Source organism: Salvelinus namaycush, chromosome 33, assembly GCF_016432855.1.
Source record: "Salvelinus namaycush isolate Seneca chromosome 33, SaNama_1.0, whole genome shotgun sequence".
Classification (NCBI taxonomy): Eukaryota; Metazoa; Chordata; class Actinopteri; order Salmoniformes; family Salmonidae; genus Salvelinus; species Salvelinus namaycush.
Window position 1 is genome coordinate 25,861,826 of NC_052339.1, and position 21,260 is coordinate 25,883,085.

Here is a 21,260-nt window from a genome sequence, read left to right on the forward strand (position 1 = left end):
TGAACGCTTTAAAGAACGCTTTAATGAACGCTTTAATGAACGCTTTAAACAACGCTTTAATGAACGCTTTAAAGAACGCTTTAATGAACGCTTTAAAGAACGCTTTAATGAACGCTTTAATGAACGCTTTAAAGAACGCTTTAATGAACGCTTTAATGAACGCTTTAATGAACGCTTTAATGAACGCTTTAAAGAACGCTTTAAAGAACGCTTTAATGAACGCTTTAAACAACGCTTTAAAGAACGCTTTAAAGAACCCTTTAAACAACGCTTTAAAGAACGCTTTAAACAACGCTTTAAACAACGCTTTAAACAACGCTTTAATGAACGCTTTAAAGAACGCTTTAATGAACGCTTTAAAGAACGCTTTATACAACGCTTTAAAGAACGCTTTAAAGAACGCTTTAATGAACGCTTTAATGAACGCTTTAAAGAACGCTTTAAACAACGCTTTAAACAACGCTTTAATGAACGCTTTAAACAACGCTTTAAAGAACGCTTTAATGAACGCTTTAAAGAACGCTTTAATGAACGCTTTAATGAACGCTTTAAAGAACGCTTTAATGAACGCTTTAATGAACGCTTTAAAGAACGCTTTAATGAACGCTTTAAACAACGCTTTAATGAACGCTTTAATGAACGCTTTAAAGAACGCTTTAATGAACGCTTTAATGAACGCTTTAAAGAACGCTTTAATGAACGCTTTAAACAACGCTTTAATGAACGCTTTAAACAACGCTTTAAACAACGCTTTAATGAACGCTTTAAAGAATGCTTTAATGAACGCTTTAAACAACGCTTTAAAGAACGCTTTAATGAACGCTTTAAAGAACGCTTTAATTAGCGCTTTAATGAACGCTTTAAAGAACGCTTTAATGAACGCTTTAAACAACGCTTTAAAGAATGCTTTAATGAACGCTTTAAAGAACGCTTTAATGAACGCTTTAAACAACGCTTTAAAGAACGCTTTAATGAACGCTTTAAACAACGCTTTAAAGAACGCTTTAATGAACGCTTTAAAGAACGCTTTAAAGAACGCTTTAATGAACGCTTTAATGAAAGCTTTAAAGAACGCTTTAAACAACGCTTTAATGAACGCTTTAAAGAACGCTTTAAACAACGCTTTAATGAACGCTTTAATGAACGCTTTAAAGAACGCTTTAAACAACGCTTTAAACAACGCTTTAAAGAATGCTTTAATGAACGCTTTAAACAACGCTTTAAAGAACGCTTTAAACAACGCTTTAAAGAACGCTTTAATGAACGCTTTAAACAACGCTTTAATGAACGCTTTAAACAACGCTTTAATGAACGCTTTAAACAACGCTTTAATGAACGCTTTAAACAATGCTTTAAACAACGCTTTAAACAACGCTTTAAACAACGCTTTAAAGAACGCTTTAAACAACGCTTTAAAGAACGCTTTAATGAACGCTTTAAACAACGCTTTAATGAACGCTTTAAACAACGCTTTAATGAACGCTTTAAACAACGCTTTAAACAACGCTTTAAAGAACGCTTTAAACAACGCTTTAATGAACGCTTTAAACAACGCTTTAAAGAACGCTTTAATGAACGCTTTAAACAACGCTTTAATGAACGCTTTAATGAACGCTTTAAACAACGCTTTAAAGAACGCTTTAAACAACGCTTTAAAGAACGCTTTAATGAACGCTTTAAACAACGCTTTAAACAACGCTTTAAAGAACGCTTTAAACAACGCTTTAATGAACGCTTTAAACAACGCTTTAAAGAACGCTTTAATGAACGCTTTAATGAACGCTTTAAACAACGCTTTAAACAACGCTTTAAAGAACGCTTTAATGAACGCTTTAAACAACGCTTTAATGAACGCTTTAATGAACGCTTTAAACAACGCTTTAAAGAACGCTTTAAACAACGCTTTAAAGAACGCTTTAATGAACGCTTTAAACAACGCTTTAAACAACGCTTTAAACAACGCTTTAAAGAACGCTTTAAACAACGCTTTAATGAACGCTTTAATGAACGCTTTAAACAACGCTTTAATGAACGCTTTAATGAACGCTTTAAACAACGCTTTAATGAACGCTTTAATGAACGCTTTAAACAACGCTTTAAAGAACGCTTTAAACAACGCTTTAAAGAACGCTTTAATGAACGCTTTAAACAACGCTTTAATGAACGCTTTAAGGCAAAAATGCCTTGGTTGTAATTACAATATCTAATAATGCGCCTCGCCTCTATGTTATTAGCAGTACACATTTCTATCAATCAGAGGCGTGTGAATCAGGTTAAATGGCATCGTTAACTATCATGGGCACTTAATGTTTTCTGAAGTGCATTATTTCATTATAAAGGGCCTCAAGTGGACTGGAAGAGTGATCTTTATGCTTCATTGGGCATTTTTATTGGCCGCTGTGTGTTCGGGTGGCAGGCTAAGGCACTAGACTCTCCTCGACTGGGAGATTGTGACCTAATAAACATAATTTGCTCTCCTCAATAAACTAAGACACAGACACAAATATACCCATTTCACACTACTGAGCCTAGCTGGGCTGGCCTGGTTACGTATCCAGAACAGTTCCAGCAGACAACAGCAGAGGTAGTATTGTATGGTTCGGGTTGGTACATTAGTGTGAAAGGGTATTAGACAACGATGAAGGAAGAATGATATTTTCCTCAGGCCTGAAGACTTGCATTAGCTCCCCATGCCAATCCCAGGTCTTTAGCTCAGCGTGCTAACAGTCTTGTGGCATGCCTACGACCCAGGTTCGATACTCGGCCGGTCACACCTAGAACTTGCACAGACAAATGAGTTATCTCACCCATCAAATGACCTGAAACTGACACATGTAGCCAGGGCCTTCCCCTAAAGCCACAGGTGAAACGTCAGTCCTGAGAGTATACAGGGTCAACCCCAAGTCATCCGTGAGGTAAGCAGCGCATCATCCTTCTCTCATGTTGGTGAGGTTCACTCGGCGACGCCAGCCAACCTTTCCCGCTCACGCAACACACATACACACACGCCACACACGTCTGTGTGACCGACGAGGGCGTGTGCCCTGTGTCTCTGAGCAGACACAGATACCCTAGTTGCCCTGGGTCACATGGCTCCTACAAGGATATCAGGATAATCAGGATAATCAGTTGTTTGAGAGAGAGAGAGAGAGAGAGAGAGAGAGAGAGAGAGAGAGAGAGAGAGAGAGAGAGAGAGAGAGAGTGTGTGTGCCATAACAGCAGCAAGATTTGTGACCTGTTGCCACAAGACAAGGGCAACCAGTGAATTTAAAAGAATGTATTTGATTTAACCTGGCAAGTCAGTTAAGAACAAATTCTTATTTACAATGACGGCCTACACCGGCCAAACCCAGACGACGCTGGGCCAATTGTGAGCCATCCTATGGGACTCCCAATCGTAGCCGGTTGTTATACAGCCTGGATTTCAACCAGGGTGTCTGTAGTCACTGAGATGCAGTGCCTTAGACCGCTGCGCCACTCGGGAGCCGAAGAACAAATATCATTGTAAAAACAACCCATATTTATGTTTATTTATTTTCCCTTTTGTACTTTAGCTATTTGCACATCGTTACAACACAGTATATAGACATAACATGACATTTTAAATGTCTCTATTATTTTGGAACTTGTGAGTGTAATATTTACTGTTCACTTTTTGTTTATTTCCCTTTTGTTTATCCATTTCCCTTGCTTTGGCAATGTCATATGTTTCCCATGCCAATAAAGCCCCTTAAATTGAATTGAGAGAGAAAGCGAGAGAGAGGGGGCTAGTGAGCTTTAGCTTGGTAGCTTGTTACTCAACTGATGGCTAATTCTGGGCAACATAGATACAACTGAAAGACACAGTCATAATTCTTTCAATTGTGACAACCTTAAATATTCTGCCTTCGTATCTCAGGGTTTATCTCTCTAACACAAGTCAGTGTCCGGTGTTTTGTGGTGGAAAAGCATGACTGCATGCTGTGATGAGCGATTTGGTTCAGGTGACATTTGCGCTGCCCTGGGTCTCAGAGAGGGAAGCAGGCAGGGAGTATTAGAGAGCTATGGGGCTAGACTGCTGCCTTGTCGTTCAGGCCTCAGCACCTTCAAGGCCCTTGAGGCTATCACAACATATCTCTGTATTCTCCCCTAGTCTTGAGCTAACCTTTTGCGATGCAGAAGCCTTACTTGGTTCGTTCTGTTGCTGTGCCCCAATACACCAAGTACGTGGTTTGGTTTGAGCTCCAGTTTTCTTTTAGCCAGGTTGTTATATTGTGTTTTCACAGATTTATATGAGAGTATACCAGTTATCTGGAGTAAAGGCCTGACCCAATCTAACTAATTGGTACGCTCCTGCTAAATGAGTCGGGCTCAGGTGGGATGGGACTCCTAACATTCTGTAATCCTTCACGGGGGAAATTGATGAATGCCTCACGGTTTGCCGCCCCTTCCCCCAGTGAGATGTGAGGCTGCCGCAGCCGGTGTGTGCATGTGCACGTTTGTGTGTATTTTGCGATTATAGCGCCTTTGTGGGTTGAGGTCTTCACTTGGCGATATTGCCTCTGGTCTTGGACAGAGTCAGAGGTCCAGAGCTGCAGGCTGTGGAGGGGAAGCAGGCTGTGGCTGTTGGCTGTTAAAGGTGATTTGTTCCGAACGCAGGGTTTAATACTTCACACAGGGCAACTGGTTTGTTGTTGTTGATGTTGTTGATGTTATTGTTATGAAGAGTAAAGTACTTTGACATGATGGGTGCAGTTTCAGGTGGGATGTTGGTTCAGTGTGTGTGTGTTTGTGTGTGTTTGTGTGTGTTTGTGTGTGCACATACAGCATATACACCAGTGGAGGCTGCTGAGGTGAGGACGGCTCATAATAATGGCTGGAGCAGAATGAGTGGAATGGTATCAAACACCATGTATTTGATACCATTCCACTCATTCCGCTCCAGCCATTACCACAAGCCCGTCTTCCCCAATTAAGGTACCACGAACAAACACACACACACGCACAAATATACACAACACCTTCCCCCAACCCCGACACACAAAACAAACAGCTTTATTTTTGTGAAATGTCAGGACTTTTTGAGGAGTAAAAATGCTTGACCATTAAAAATCATATATTCCCTAACCCATAACCCTAAACCTAATCCTTTTAGATAACCCTTCCCCTAACCCTTAGCCTAGCTAACGTTAGCGTTAACCACCTGGCTAACGTTAGCAACAACAAATTAAAATTCCGAACATATCATACATTTTTCAAATTCGTAACATTGTTCGCTTTGCAAATTCAAAAACATTTGTCCGAATTGCAATTTGTAACCCGTCATACAAAATGGATGCTGGACATCTACAAATGAATACATACCATACAAAACCTAACATATCATACTAAGTGCAGTGTCTCGGATTTACATACAGAATAATATGAAATGCTGTGAGACCAGGTTGCTTTTCTTAACTCAGGACAATGACAGGACAATGCCAACACATCACATGCATTTGTGTGCCATTAAACGCACCCACTGATTGTCACGTTCTGACCTTAGTTCCTTTTTTATGTCTTTATTTTAGTTTGGTCAGGTCGTGAGTTGGGGTGGGCATTCTATGTTGTTTTTCTATGTTTTGTTCTGTATGGTATATTTCTATGTGTTTGGCCTAGTATGGTTCTCAATCAGAGGCAGGTGTCAGTCATTGTCTCTGATTGGGAGCCATATTTAGGTAGCCTGTTTTTCATTGTGTTTTGTGGGTGATTGTTTCCTGTTACCTGTGTTAGTGTTTGCACCATACGGTACTGTTTCGGTTTTCATTTATTCTCTTGTTCTTTTGTATTTTGTATTCATTCTCTATTAAATGATATTATGGATACGTACAACGCTGCATTTTGGTTCTCCTCTCCTTCCACCAACGAAAGCCGTTACACTGATGGTGTATGTACATCACCTCATTGCATAATAATAATAGAGGGAACAAAATAAACTGTGCTCCTGGTTCAATAAACAATTCCATGCCTTAATAACATAATCTAACCTTCACAGTTGGGCCTGGTGCATACACATCTGCACAGATTGAGATGTATTTGGATTCACCTGCGGTGTGTGTATGTATGTGTGTTTTTTTGTTTTACTATCCTTGTGGGTACCAGAACTCCTCACAAGGATAGTAAAACAAGGAACAGTTGGACAAGTGGGGACATTTTGCAGGTCCCCATGAGGAAAAATGCTGTTAGGCTTAGGGGTTGGGTTTAGGGTTAGGGTTACAATTAGGATTAGAATTAAGGTTGGAGTAAGGGTTAGGGGCTACGGTTAGGTTTTGAGTTAGGAGTTAGGGTTAGGTAACGTTATAGTTGTAGGGTTGGGGGTTTAGGGCTAAGGCTTAGGGTTAAGTTGAGGGTTATGGTTAGGGTTAGGGTTAGATTTAGGGTTAGGGGTTAGGGAAAATAGGATTTAGGATGGGAATCAATTATTTGTTCCCCACAAGGATAGCAATACAAACGGCTGTGTGTGTGTGTGTGTGTGTGTGTGTGTGTGTGTGTGTGTGTGTGTGTGTGTGTGTGTGTGTGTGTGTGTGTGTGTGTGTGTGTGTGTGTGTGTGTGCGTCTATAAATTGATTATAGTGTGTGATCAGCGGTAAAGATCTGGGATGGGTGTCACTCACCATCCACATGACCCCTTCCTGTTCCCACTACCCTGGGATCTGATTGGCTGTCACATATGTTCAACCAGTAACGGATCAACTAGTCATGGCATGAGCTGACAGTGCTGGGTGAACGACTTTATTCATAGATTTATAGATTTTATATATCAATTTTCTTTTTTTTACAGTCAACCATGCTCTATACCTACTGTACAGGAATATCATAATATATCAAATATAATAATAATTAATATATAATATATCCTCCATCTTTGTCAGATATACAGTATATACAAATACTAGGCACTTAATTTATCTTGGAATTTGAAGCCCTGGTTCAACCCCGGGATTGATCTTAACACAAAGGAACAGCTGTCCAATAGGGGGACACGGACCCTCCCACCCACATCCTGCCATAGGATGAAAAAATGAATAAAACATTTGCTAAATGTCAACGTTTCAAGTCAATTTGGTGGATCTATCCGAGTCAGAGAAGATGTTTTGACGTGAGGGGTATGTGTCTGCCAGGGAAGAGCAGCATGGTTTTGATGATAAATGCTGAAGTGGAAGGGGAGGGTGCAGTAATGTCAGCTGCAGTAATTCAGGGCCACAGTGAATGACAGAGAAATATGTGTGTGTGTGTGTGTGTGTCTGTTGTTGTACTTGTTTTCCTACCTTATCAGGACCCCAATGTCCTAACAATTCTATCCAATTCACCTCAATGTCTTGACAGGGTAGCAAAACAATACCTTTGTATTGACTACTTTCTTATGTCATTCTCGCTGGCACAAAAAGTTTAAAAAGAGTTGATAGGGGACAGAATGCGGCCGGACCATCCCATAATTACCATATACATTACTATTACAGAATTTCAACGTGGGCGAGGATATTGGAAATGTATTCAAAGCCTATTGGCTGACAACTTGTTTTTACACAGGACAGAATAATTAATAACTGACTTTTTCCAACATAATATAGGTACAGCATATCGCCTTATTGTATAGGATACTTTTAAATGTGCCTTTAGAGGCCATGCAATTCAATACTAATCTTTAAAACAAAGGCCATTTAGGTCAAAATAATTCATATTAACAAAGGATATAGAGGGACTAACAGTACAGATAGATAGCAATAAAAACTGTACCATAGAGGCACAGAACACGTTAGAGCAAAAAACAAATATAAAAGTAACTTATTCAAGAAAGATCAAGTGTAATACTGTATATTTTAAAAAATAAAGCAAACTGGATGGAATATGGGGGAAAATGCACCAAATTATTATTTAAACTTCAACATAGAAATGCTACCAAAAATATTTTACTGAAACTTTTTAAAAATGACGGAGTCACCCATGATTCACGAAACAATACTTAGAAAGAGAAAGCAAAGTACTTTAAGCATATGTTTTCAGTTCAGTCTCCTCGATCTCCACTAACCGAAGTTAATTGTAAGGATTTTTCTATTAATAATGTAAAATTAACAGCTGTACAGAAAGACTCAAGTGAAGGCTAAATTACAGAGGAGGAACTTAATGATGCAATTAAAGCCTTTAAGTCCCGAAAAACTCCAGGGCTGGATGGCATACCAGTTGAGGAATACCGAACCTTTGTTTCTGTACTCAGAGGACCGTTATTAGCATGTTTTAACCACTCCTATAAAAATTGTAGATTATCAGATACTCAACAAGGTCTGATTTCATTATTACTGAAACAGGACCCAAATGGTAAATATAAAGATCCAGTCCATAAAAGAAATTGGAGGCCCCTTACACTTACACACTTACACAACCAGTGTTGTGATGCAAAAATTCGAGCAAAATGTATAGCGCATATAATTAAAAAGGTACTGTCGGATATTATTCATCCTAAATCAGATTTTTTACATTGATGATACATTGGGGATAAATTAAGACCAGTACTGGAAACAATAGAAAACTACGAACAATCTGGGAAATCAGGCCTGGCATTCATAGCTGACTTTGAAAAGGCTTTTAATTTTTTTATAAAAAAAATTAAAAAATTATCCCCTTTTCTCCCCAATTTTCGTGGTATCCAATCGCTAGTAATTACTATCTTGTCTCATCGCTACAACTCCCGTACGGGCTCGGGAGAGACGAAGGTCGAAAGCCATGCGTTCTCCGAAGCGCAACCCAACCAAGCCGCACTGCTTCTTAACACAGCGCGCCTCCAACCCGGAAGCCAGCCGCACCAATGTGTCGGAGGAAACACCGTGCACCTGGCCCCCTTTGGTTAGCGCGCACTGCGCCCGGCCCACCACAGGAGTCGCTGGAGCACGATGAGACAAGGATATCCCTACCGGCCAAACCCTCCCTAACTCGGACGACGCTAGGCCAATTGTGCGTCACCCCACGGACCTCCCGGTCGCGGCCGGCTGCGACAGAGCCTGGGCGCGAACCCAGAGACTCTGGTGGCGCAGCTAGCACTGTGATGCAGTGCCCTAGACCACTGCGCCACCCGGGAGGCCCGACTTTGAAAAGGCTTTTGATAAACTACGGCTGGAATTTATATATAAATACCAGGAATATAAAAAAAAATGGAGAATCTCTTATACAATGGGTTAAAGTTATGTATAGTAAGACTAGATGTAAAATAGTAAATAATGGCTACTTCTCAGCAAGTATTAAAACAAAGGGAATAAATTAGTCATAGTGGGCAGAACAAGCAAGGAAGAGCCAAGCATGAGCTAGCGAGATTCTATTTGCACGTTCTAGCATGCATTTGCATATTTCTGTTAGGGAATGCCTCCTCTGAAGTGTGCGAGTGCAATTTCTCAATTCGTCGTTGCATTTATCTAAACAACCCAGTTTTTTGGTTATTTGGCAAAGGGTAACGTCTACAAAACTTAGTCCACTCTGTTCGTAACAGATTTTAGTTTTGGGAACAAAAACTGTATTGAGATCAAATATTTCATTGACGAGAACATTGCAGAATGTCAGCCAAAATGTCTTCTCCCACTGTCAGCCACTGGGCTTCCTCTCACTACCAAGTGAGGGTATAAACTATTGGCCAGTCTTTCAGTTTTTGCCATGATTCTCCTGTACTGTCCATGCGTGAGTGATTGAAGCAGGTAGAACAGGGGTTAGGGTGGCTGGGGTCCCTGATGATCTTCTTGGCCTTCCTGCGACACCTGCTTTTGTAGGTGTTCTGTAGGGCAGGCAGTGTGTACCCAATGGTGCTGCATGTATCACCCTCTGAAGACCCAGTCGGTCCAAGGCGGTGGAGTTGCCGTACCAGGCTGTGATGCATCCCAACAGTACGCTCTCGATGGTGCTGCTGTTGAACACTGTGAGGGCCCTCGGGGACAGCCCAAATTTCTTCAGCATCCTGAGGTTGAAGAGTCGCTGTCGTGCCTTCTTCACTACGGTGTCAATGTGGTTAGACCATTTCAGCTTCTCTGAGATGTATACGCCGAGGAATTTAAAGTTACACGGCGGCCATGTTGATGAGAATGGGGGCGTGTCCAGCCTGGTTCCTCCTTAAGTCCACAATAATCTTCTTTGTTTTTGTAAAGTTGAGGGAGAGCTTGTTTACCTGGCACCACGCCATCAGAGTGCCTACCTACTCCCTATAGGCTGTCTTGTCGTCTTTGGTGGTCAGGCCTACTACTGTCGTGTCGTCAGCGAACTTGATGATGGAACTGTGTGAGGCCACGCAGTCGTGGGTATACAGAGAATAAAGGATGGGACTGAGGATGCACCCTTGTGGGGCTCCGTGTTGAGGATCCGTGTCGAGTAGGTCATGTTGCCTACCTTCACCACCTGTGGACGGCCCATCAGGAAGTCCAGGACCCAGTTGAATAGGGAGGAGTTCAGACCCAGGGCTGTGAGCTTTGTTAGGAGCTTATAGGGCACTATGATATTGAAGGTCGAACTGTAGTCGATGAACAGCATCCTCACATATGTATTCCTTTTGTACAGGTGGGTAAGTGCAGTGTGCAGTACAATGGCGATTGCGTCGTCCGTGGACCTGTCAGGGCGGAAGGCGAATTGGAGAGGGTCAAGAGTGTCGGGGAGGGAGGAGGTGATATGGTCTTTGACTAGCCTCTCGAAGCACTTGCTACTGCTCGGTAGTCATTCAGTTCAGTTACTTTCCCTTTCTTGGCCACAGGGATTATAGTGGGTATAGAGGCCTGAGCTAGGGAGAGATTGAAAATGTCAAAGAACACAACAGCCAGCTGGTCTGCACATGCTCTGAGGCCACAGCTAGCGATGTCATCCGGCACCCTTGTGAGGGTTAACACGTTTGAATTACATTACATATGTCCTCAGTGGAGACTGAGTGTGTAGCCCATGTTGTCATCGGGGGCTCTCCTCGGCAGCTCAGGGTCATTGTGCTCGAATCTTGAAAAAAAGGTGTTTATCACGTCTGGTAGGGTGGCGTTGGTGACCATGATGTGCCTGGCTTTCATTTTGTAATTGTTGATCGTTAGGAGCCCCTGCCACATATGCATTGTGTCTGGTCTTGGCCATTGTGAAGAGGTTGGAGTCTGTTTGATTGAGTGTGTGGACAGGTGTCTTTTATACAGGCAACGAGTTCAAACAGGTGCAGTTAATACAGGTAATGAGTGGAGAACAGGAGGGCTTCTTAAAGAAAAACTAACAGGTCTGTGAGAGACGGAATTCTTACTGGTTGGTAGGTGATCAAATACTTATGTCATGCAATAAAATGCAAATGAATTACTTAAAAATCATACAATGTGATTTTCTGGATTTTTGTTTTAGATTCCGTCTCTCACAGTTGAAGTGTACCAATGATAAAAGTTACAGACCTCTACATGCTTTGTAAGTAGGAAAACCTGCAAAACTGGCAGTGTATTAAATACTTGTTCTCCCCACTGTATATATGGGGGATACAACCTTCCCAGCTCTACAGATTATGCTGCAAAGAGACAGAATCATTAGATCATATGTTTTGGTAATGTCCATATGTAACTTGTTTTTGGTCCAATCTATCAATAATACACTGCTCAAAAAAATAAAGGGAACACTTAAACAACACAATGTAACTCCAAGTCAATCACACTTCTGTGAAATCAAACTGTCCACTTAGGAAGCAACACTGATTGACAATAAATTTCACATGCTGTTGTGCAAATGGAATAGACAAAAGGTGGAAATTATAGGCAATTAGCAAGACACCCCCAAAAAAGGAGTGATTCTGCAGGTGGTGACCACAGACCACTTCTCAGTTCCTATGCTTCCTGGCTGATGTTTTGGTCACTTTTGAATGCTGGCGGTGCTCTCACTCTAGTGGTAGCATGAGACGGAGTCTACAACCCACACAAGTGGCTCAGGTAGTGCAGTTCATCCAGGATGGCACATCAATGCGAGCTGTGGCAAAAAGGTTTGCTGTGTCTGTCAGCGTAGTGTCCAGAGCATGGAGGCGCTACCAGGAGACAGGCCAGTACATCAGGAGACGTGGAGGAGGCCGTAGGAGGGCAACAACCCAGCAGCAGGACCGCTACCTCCGCCTTTGTGCAAGGAGGTGCACTGCCAGAGCCCTGCAAAATGACCTCCAGCAGGCCACAAATGTGCATGTGTCAGCATATGGTCTCACAAGGGGTCTGAGGATCTCATCTCGGTACCTATTGGCAGTCAGGCTACCTCTGGCGAGCACATGGAGGGCTGTGCGGCCCCACAAAGAAATGCCACCCCACACCATGACTGACCCATCGCCAAACCGGTCATGCTGGAGGATGTTGCAGGCAGCAGAACGTTCTCCACGGCGTCTCCAAACTTTGTCACGTCTGTCACATGTGCTCATGTGCTCAGTGTGAACCTGCTTTCATCTGTGAAGAGCACAGGGCGCCAGTGGCGAATTTGCCAATCTTGGTGTTCTCTGGCAAATGCCAAACGTCCTGCACGGTGTTGGGCTGTAAGCACAACCCCCACCTGTGGATGTCGGGCCCTCATACCACCCTCATGGAGTCTGTTTCTGACCGTTTGAGCAGACACATGCATATTTGTGGCCTGCTGGAGGTCATTTTGCAGGGCGCTGGCAGTGCACCTCCTTGCACAAAGGCGGAGGTAGCGGTCCTGCTGCTGGGTTGTTGCCCTCCTACGGCCTCCTCCACGTCTCCTGATGTACTGGCCTGTCTCCTGGTAGCGCCTCCATGCTCTGGACACTACGCTGACAGACACAGCAAACCTTTTTGCCACAGCTCGCATTGATGTGCCATCCTGGATGAACTGCACTACCTGAGCCACTTGTGTGGGTTGTAGACTCCGTCTCATGCTACCACTAGAGTGAGAGCACCGCCAGCATTCAAAAGTGACCAAAACATCAGCCAGGAAGCATAGGAACTGAGAAGTGGTCTGTGGTCACCACCTGCAGAATCACTCCTTTTTTGGGGGTGTCTTGCTAATTGCCTATAATTTCCACCTTTTGTCTATTCCATTTGCACAACAGCATGTGAAATTTATTGTCAATCAGTGTTGCTTCCTAAGTGGACAGTTTGATTTCACAGAAGTGTGATTGACTTGGAGTTACATTGTGTTGTTTAAGTGTTCCCTTTATTTTTTTGAGCAGTGTATAATAATACTCATCTAAAATGTTTATCTTTCATTTACAATCTGTACAAACTATGAGAATAGAAAGGTTCAGAACTTTTGTGAAACATCACAGCACAGTTGAAAAATATATGGCAAATAGAAATCAAAACTGGATGGTGTTCAGAGATAGATGGGAGGGGTCGAGGGTAGCTGAAGGATGGGACTGGATGGTGTTCAGAGATAGATGGGAGGGGTCGAGGGTAGCTGAAGGATGGGACTGGATGGTGTTCAGAGATAGATGGGAGGGGTCAAGGGTAGCTGAAGGATGGGACTAAAAACAAACAATAGATAACTAATGTAAAATATACTGTGTCTGTAAAATGTATATAGTATGTATAAGATGGAAGTAGAAGCATTAGTGTTGTTGTCCATTAGTTTACTCCAATTACTGGAGGTGAGGGATGGTAGGGTTAGGGGAAAATAATAAAGGAAAATATATAAAAATATATATATATTTTATATATTTACAAATAAATGTATGGGAGATTGGTAATTATGCAGACAATTACATTGATGGAAGCCATTAAAGCTGATCTACCCCATAAACATAAAAAAAAAACTTTGTTGAACATTTTCCATGTCCTGATTTGTTCAAATGCTATTTTAAGCTTAAGGGTTAGGTTTAGGGTTTTGGGGGTAGGGTTAGGGTTGGGGTTATGTTTAGGGTTAGTGTTTTGGGGGTTAAAGTTAGGGTTAGGATTAAGGTTAAGGTTAGTGTTAAGGATAGGGTTAGAGTTAGGGGCTCTGTCAGAGATTATAGACCTACAGTCAGTATCCAGATTTTAGTTCCCATTTTACCCATATGAACAGTATTCTAGAGTCCCTTGATGTGCCATAGGCCTTTGAAGTCCCCGTCTTGTGACTGTCTAATTTGTATACAGTTGAAGTCAGAAGTTTACATACACTTAGGTTTTAGTCGTTAAAACTCGTTTTTCAACCACTCCACACATTTCTTGTTAACAAACTATAGTTTTGGCAAGTCGTTTAAGACATCTGCTTTGTGCATGACACAAGTCATTTTTCCAACAATTGTTTACAGACAGATTATTTCACTTATAATTCACTGTATCATAATTCCAGTGGGTCAGAAGTTTATATACGCTAAATTGACTGTGCCTTTAAACAGCTTGGAAAATTCCAGAAAATGATGTCATGGCTTTAGAAGCTTCTGATAGGCTAATTGACATAATATGAGTCAATTGGAGGTGTACCTGTGGATGTATTTCAAGGCCTACCTTCAAACTCAGTGCCTCTTTGCTTGACATCATGGGAAAATCAAAAGAAATCAGCCAAGACCTCAGAAAAACAATTGTAGACCTCCACAAGTTTGGAGTAAAAAGGAGGATGCTTGCAAGCCGAAGAACACCATCCCAACCGTGAAGCACGGGGGTGGCAGCATCATGTTGTGGGGGTGCTTTACTGCAGGAGGGACTGGTGCACTTCACAAAATAGATGGCATCATGTGGAAGGAAAATTATGTGGATATATTGAAGCAACATCTCAAGACATCAGTCAGGATGTTAAAGCTTGGTCGCAAATAGGTTTTCCAAAAGGATAGTGACCCCAAGCATACTTCCAAAGTTGTTGCAAAATGGCTTAAGGACAACAATGTCAAGGTATTGGAGTGGCCATCACAAAGCCCTGACCTCAACCCTATAGAAAATGTGTGGGCAGAACTGAAAAAGCTTGTGCGAGCAAGGGGGCCTACAAACCTGACTCAGTTACACCAGCTCTGTCAGGAGGAATGTGCCAAAATTCACCCAACTTATTGTGGGAAACTATTGGAAGGCTACCTAAAACGTTTGAACCAAGTCAAACAATTTATTGGCAATGCTACCAAATACTAATTGAGTGTATGTAAACTTCTGACCCACTGAGAAAGTGATGAAAGAAATAAAAGCTGAAATAAACATTATCTCTACTATTATTCTGACATTTCACATTCTTAAAATAAAGTGGTGATCCTAACTGACCTAAGACAGGGAATTTTTACTAGGATTAAATGTCAGGAATTGTGAAAAACTGAGTTTAAATGTATTTGGCTAAGGTGTATATAAACTTCCGACTTCAACTGTAGCGCCTCACCATAATCACAAATAGGCATTGCTATCGTCCTCTTTCACCACTAATCTCTCCAAAACATTCCTTTTCCGGCCCTGCCTATTTATTTTCAACTCTCCACAGCTTTTCTCTTCTTGAATTAAACTCAGACTTTGTCCTTTTGCCTCCATGGACTGACATTCACTTTCTCTGCCAGCTCCCATAAGCATTTGGCGATTGGTATGTAGGCTATTTGGCGCCCGTACAGTTAGGCCCTAATGCTTAGGCTTACACACTAATGCCAGATGAAATAATCAAAGAAAAACCTTAATGTAACCTATAAATATACATTATTTAAGGTATTGTTTTCTCTTTATGCAACCCACCCGCCACCTACCTGCCCTTCATCCACACAATATTTCATGACCCTAAACCCGCCCTGTGTCTTTGTGTGTGCCAATGCGCAAATCTGTGTGCTTGACTGACTGGCTGAATGACTGGCTGACTGACTGACATCACCAAATTAAGAGCATCCCAAGGTGTTTGTGAGTTCCTATTAATCCTGTTGGGAATTGAGAATTCCCATTTACATTATATCTGCTAATCAAGTTGGATGTACAGTCGTTCTTTTCCCCTATAGGCTACAGTAGCCATACAATGCAAATTAATCATTAAATAAAAAAAGGACACATTCAGCATAATAGCCAATTTGGTCTGGACAATAAAATCCTAGTAGCCTATAAGGTTTATCCTAGCATTATAGCACTATAGCTTAAATTATATTACCCGTTGGTAATTCTGTGGAGGGGATTTCATTGTAACACCATCGGGGTGGATGGAGGTTGGAAGAGGAGGGTTGAGCCGATTATGTCCTATATATTTATAGTCATGGTAAAGCAGCCGACTGTGCCATATATATTTATAGTCATGGTAAAGCAGCCGACTACGCCATATATATTTATAGTCATGGTAAAGCAGCCGACTGTGCCATATATATTTATAGTCATGGTAAAGCAGCCGACTGTGCCATATATATTTATAGTCATGGTAAAGCAGCCGACTGTGCCATATATATTTATAGTCATGGTAAAGCAGCCGACTACGCCATATATATTTATAGTCATGGTAAAGCAGCCGACTACGCCATATATATTTATAGTCATGGTAAAGCAGCCGACTATGCCATATATATTTATAGTCATGGTAAAGCAGCCGACTACGCCATATATATTTATAGTCATGGTAAAGCAGCCGACTATGCCATATATATTTATAGTCATGGTAAAGCAGCCGACTAAGCCATATATATTTATAATCATGTTAAAGCAGACGACTACGCCATATATATGTATAATCACGGTAAAGCAACAGACTACGCCATATATACATCAATCATGATAAAGCAGCTTATGGCTGATTCTATCCTGGCTAGGTATGTCAGGGATACTCTGGTGACAAACATAACATAACAGCACGCGAGGCGAGTGTGGCGATTTGACACGCACTCATCTGCCCAGCGCAGCACAGTGGGTTCCTTGGGATATAAGGGATGAGATATGAGGTGTTTATGGAGGAGCTGCTAGGATGTGTCTCATGTGGGGGAGTGTTGTGTGTCGATCTGAATGTCCATCATTTCTAAGGTCGACCACATCCTGCAAACCTAAAAAGCCCCGTCCCAAAATCAGCCTACATCCTAAAACACCTCTTCTTGACCTGAAAAAATAGAATGGTTGGAAGCAAGATGAGGTGGTGATTCAGTGGACAACATGGGGTTTTGCTGTATCACTCTCTGAGATGGCAGGATGTCATGGACGGTGTGTTTTAAAGGACAAGTGTAGCAGGGCAGAAAATAGAAAAACCAGACACCCAATTACACCTGTCACAGTGGGCACCAGGCGTGGCGAGATGGGCATGGGGCACAGGGGGTGGGAGGGGCAGGCACAGGGGGTCCAGGGCCTCCAACTCCCATCCTCAAACACACACACACACACACACACACACACACACACACACACACACACACACACACACACACACTTATGGATGAATACATGCACAACGTACGCACTATGATAGTTCGCTCCCTTTGGTAATTTGGGGACACGCGAGGCACTCACGTGCAATTTTGCTTTTCACTTTACCAAATTTCATAATTTCAGAACCAATGAACATTGTCAACTTTGATTGATGCTGGCTGCATAATAAATTGATGTTTATCAAGAAACAGATGAATGACATGACAATTAATTGATTTGGATTGATTTGATTGATGTGTTGCTACAACAGCTATGAGCCTGAAACAGAGAGAGAACCGTCTTAGGTAAACATAAAAAATGCATTTTAGGTCTAGGACAGGGGTGTCAAACATAAGACGTAGAGGAACTATAACTAACTTTCAGTGCGGTCCTCCAGACCTCTTTGAGGACCGAATGCGGCCCCCGGGGAAAAATTGTAATGTTACTTTGATAGGCTCTATCAAATCACAGAAAGGATTTCATTAGTGAAGCTCATGTTAGGATATGGAGAAAAATCTAAATTTGACTACAAAATGGTGTTTGTAATCATTACACGATGGTAATGAAATTCCATCATGAAACTGCATGCACAGTTGACATTTACTAAACTGAGGAAAAGTGGCCCTGTGTCTAAGGGACCATGGTTGCCACGTGCACTTTAATCAAACAAGCGCACACACATGCACACACACACGCATCCGCAATTGCAGGCAGGCACACACACAAGCACGGATGCATGGACACACACACACACATACACACACTAAAACCACACAGCCCTACAACCCAGATGAGTAGGTTCTCTTGTTTAACATGGACAAGGAGATCTCCGGTTCCAGTTGGAGGCTGACATTTATACCGGGCTCAAATCACTCCTGCTGTTTACATTTCTAGTGTTACACATCTGGGCCCTCTCCGTCCACACCGACTCAGGAACCAAACCCGCAGGCTAGCTTTATCTAGTCTTTTTATCCAGCTGTATGGTTAACTGTAAGATGTTGTTTGTGACTAACTTTTCAATCAAGGTGAAAGTAATAACATCTTAAGGACTCCAGTTTGGCACATATTCCTCATTGACTTTACCTAGTTATACTAAACAGAAGGACAAGGCTTTACTCAAACTCATCTCCCTCTCTACTCCTCCCAGGTACTCAACCTCTTCCTAGCCTTGCTGCTCAGCTCATTCAGCTCGGACAACCTCTCGGCGCCCGACGACGACGGCGAGATGAACAACCTGCAGATCGCTCTTGGCCGCATCAAAAGCGGCATGGGCTGGCTCCGAAGCCAGGTCGGACACTTTTTTCATATATTTTTATTTAATAATTATGATATACCTTTTTTTACTGTATAGTGTGGACAATTACATAGATTCTAGGTAAGATATGACACAAATGTACGACGGGGCAAAATAAAACAACCAATAACAACCAAACAAACAAATGAATCACCGGGAAAAAATGAAGTACATACAAAAATACAAGTTCATCACATCTTGTAAATGTAGTTCATTACTTCATTGTAGATCTGTGACTTCTTCAACGGCAACTTCAAGAGGCGACGGCAGAAGAGAAAAGAAACAAAGGCCATGCTGAAGCTCAAGAGGCTGAGCCACGGTGCTCCGCTTGGCGAGGTGGGCAACGGGACAGTGGTGACGGTGGGGGGAGGGATCGGGGTGATCGGGCGCCACGGAGGGAAGATAATGGTACCGGAGGTCGATGACAGCTACATGACAAACCCCAATCTGACCATCAGCGTGCCCATCGCTCCTGGCGAGTCAGACGTGGAGTTCCCTGAGGAGGATGATGATGATGAGGATGAGAGCGAGAGCTCAGAGGAGGAGGAGGAGGAAGAGGAGGAAGTGGAGGAGAGCAAGCAGGTAGGATGGGTTGGTGGTAGTGTTGGGTACCGATACTGGAAAGTCTATAACAATATCAGCTGCATCTTTGCGATACGAGCTATTCAGATATTGTTATCTCCTCATAAACTAGGTTTCCATCCAATTGGCGAAAGATTTTTATGCAAATATTTTTAAATCTGCATTAAAACAATTGACTTGCTGCGGATAAAAGGCTGTGCGTGATGACGTGGTAACTTTTGCGGTTAAATTCCCGTGTACAGAATAAAAAATACAAGTTAAATATTTTTCCATGTGTTTTCAACTCTACTGATGGTTTTGTCCCCCCAAAAAGTTGCATTGCATTTTATAGCAAATGTACCCCCCGGCGAGCCCTACACAGCTGATTCAAATAACCAACTCGTCATCAAGCTTTGATTATTTGAATCAGCTGTGTAGTGCAATTTATTGGAAAGGAGCATCAAGCTCATCACCTTGCACTTTCACCACCCTGTGAAGTTCATCATAACTGATTTGATCAGTAGCCTAATAAACTGCATGTCCTCCCCAGTTGTTGTGGGAGGACCACACAACATGGCTCCAAGTTTACTTTGATATGATGGTTATAATATCAATATTTGCGAATAAAATGCTTCCATCGCCATTTCTTGCATAATTAATTTTACAGACACAAAAAGATCCCACCTGTTAAGATTCCAATGGTGAATGAAGGAGTCAGGCGCAGAGAGCAGGGTAGTTCCGAGCAAGTGGATATTTTAATATTCCAAACAGAATATAAATGAGACGGCTACGCCACACAACAAAAGGGCGCGTCACGATACAGTCCAATAATAACTAGGACAAAATCCACACTATAACAAACACCACAAAACAGAATAACAAGCCCGCACAAAAGTCGGCGGGCCAACTGGGTTTAAATAGCTCACTAACCCTAAACACAAAACAGGTGCAACCAATTAGACAAAACTAAATGAAAACAGAAAAAGGGGATCGGTGGCAGCTAGTAGGCCGGAGACGACGACCGCCGAGCGCCGCCCGAACGGGAAGAGGAACCATCCTCGGCGGGATTTGTAACACCACCTTGTCTAGCGGATTTTGTTTTACTAACTAAATTTACTAACAAAATTTGCTGTTTCAATCTGGCCTGTTGTAAAAAAAATTATCCAACATGTACTTTATGTGCATAAAAAGGTTGGATGGATACCTGGTTAGTTAAGCTAATATTTTCTACTTTTAAGTGATGCTCTAGAGCTTTTGTATAATTTCAGCCAGTAGTTTTGAAATTATTGCTCACGAGCAAAAATGGGTCCCCGAAAATTGTGTTCTACGTCATCCATTTCGTATGATATGTTACGTCCTGCAAATAAAAAGTGCAATTCGTATGATATGTTACGTCCTGCAAAGAAAAAGTGCAATTCGTATGATATGTTACGTCCTGCAAAGAAAAAATGCAATTCGTATAATATGTTACGTCCTGCAAAGAAAAAGTGCAATTCGTATGATATGTTACGTCCTGCAAAGAAAAAGTGCAATTCGTATGATATGTTACGTCCTGCAAATAAAAAGTGCAATTCGTATGATATGTTACGTCCTGCAAAGAAAAAGTGCAATTCGTATGATATGTTACGTACTGGAAATAAAAAGTGCAATTCGTATGATATGTTACATCCTGCAAAGAAAAAGTGCAATTCGTATGATATGTTACGAATTCTAATTGGTACAATATGTTCTGAATTTGTAAGTGCTTAACTAAGATCCCGGACTGCATCTTTAATTAGTAATTGACTTCAGAGTGCAGACTACTGGTAGGTATGGAATCATGACAGAGTTTGTCTTGTTTCACTCTACAGCATGGATGGGCAACTTTGATGGGGTGGGGGCCACACAAAATCTGCAGTTGCTCACAGGTCTGCGTACCCAAAATGTGCATAGCCACCACCACATTGCGAGCAAAACGTTTTAGCAGCCCCCTTCTTGACAGCAGAAAGACATTTTGAGTTATTTTTACTCATTTTACCATTGCGCATAGTGAAAATATTGCAGTATTAAAGCTAGTTTTCTGAAACTGGCTCGCTCATGAAATGGTAGAGCTGTGCTGTTTATTGTGTCTACTAATTGAGGATCAGATAGATTAATGAATTATTGTAGCTCTCTCTCGCTCTCTCTCT

The 21,260-nt window shown here is 41.9% G+C and overlaps 1 protein-coding gene across 1 annotated transcript in view; it reads left to right on the forward strand.

Annotated features, from left to right (window-relative positions):
- Nucleotides 1-21,260, forward strand: part of LOC120027735 (sodium channel protein type 4 subunit alpha-like) — a 174,045-nt gene that overhangs the window by 112,184 nt on the left and 40,601 nt on the right. The window contains exons 16-18 of the mRNA XM_038972735.1: nt 18,385-18,525; nt 18,760-18,909; nt 18,949-19,095. Of these exons, the coding sequence (XP_038828663.1) occupies nt 18,385-18,525; nt 18,760-18,909; nt 18,949-19,095 (438 nt within the window). The remainder of the gene's footprint in view (nt 1-18,384; nt 18,526-18,759; nt 18,910-18,948; nt 19,096-21,260) is intronic.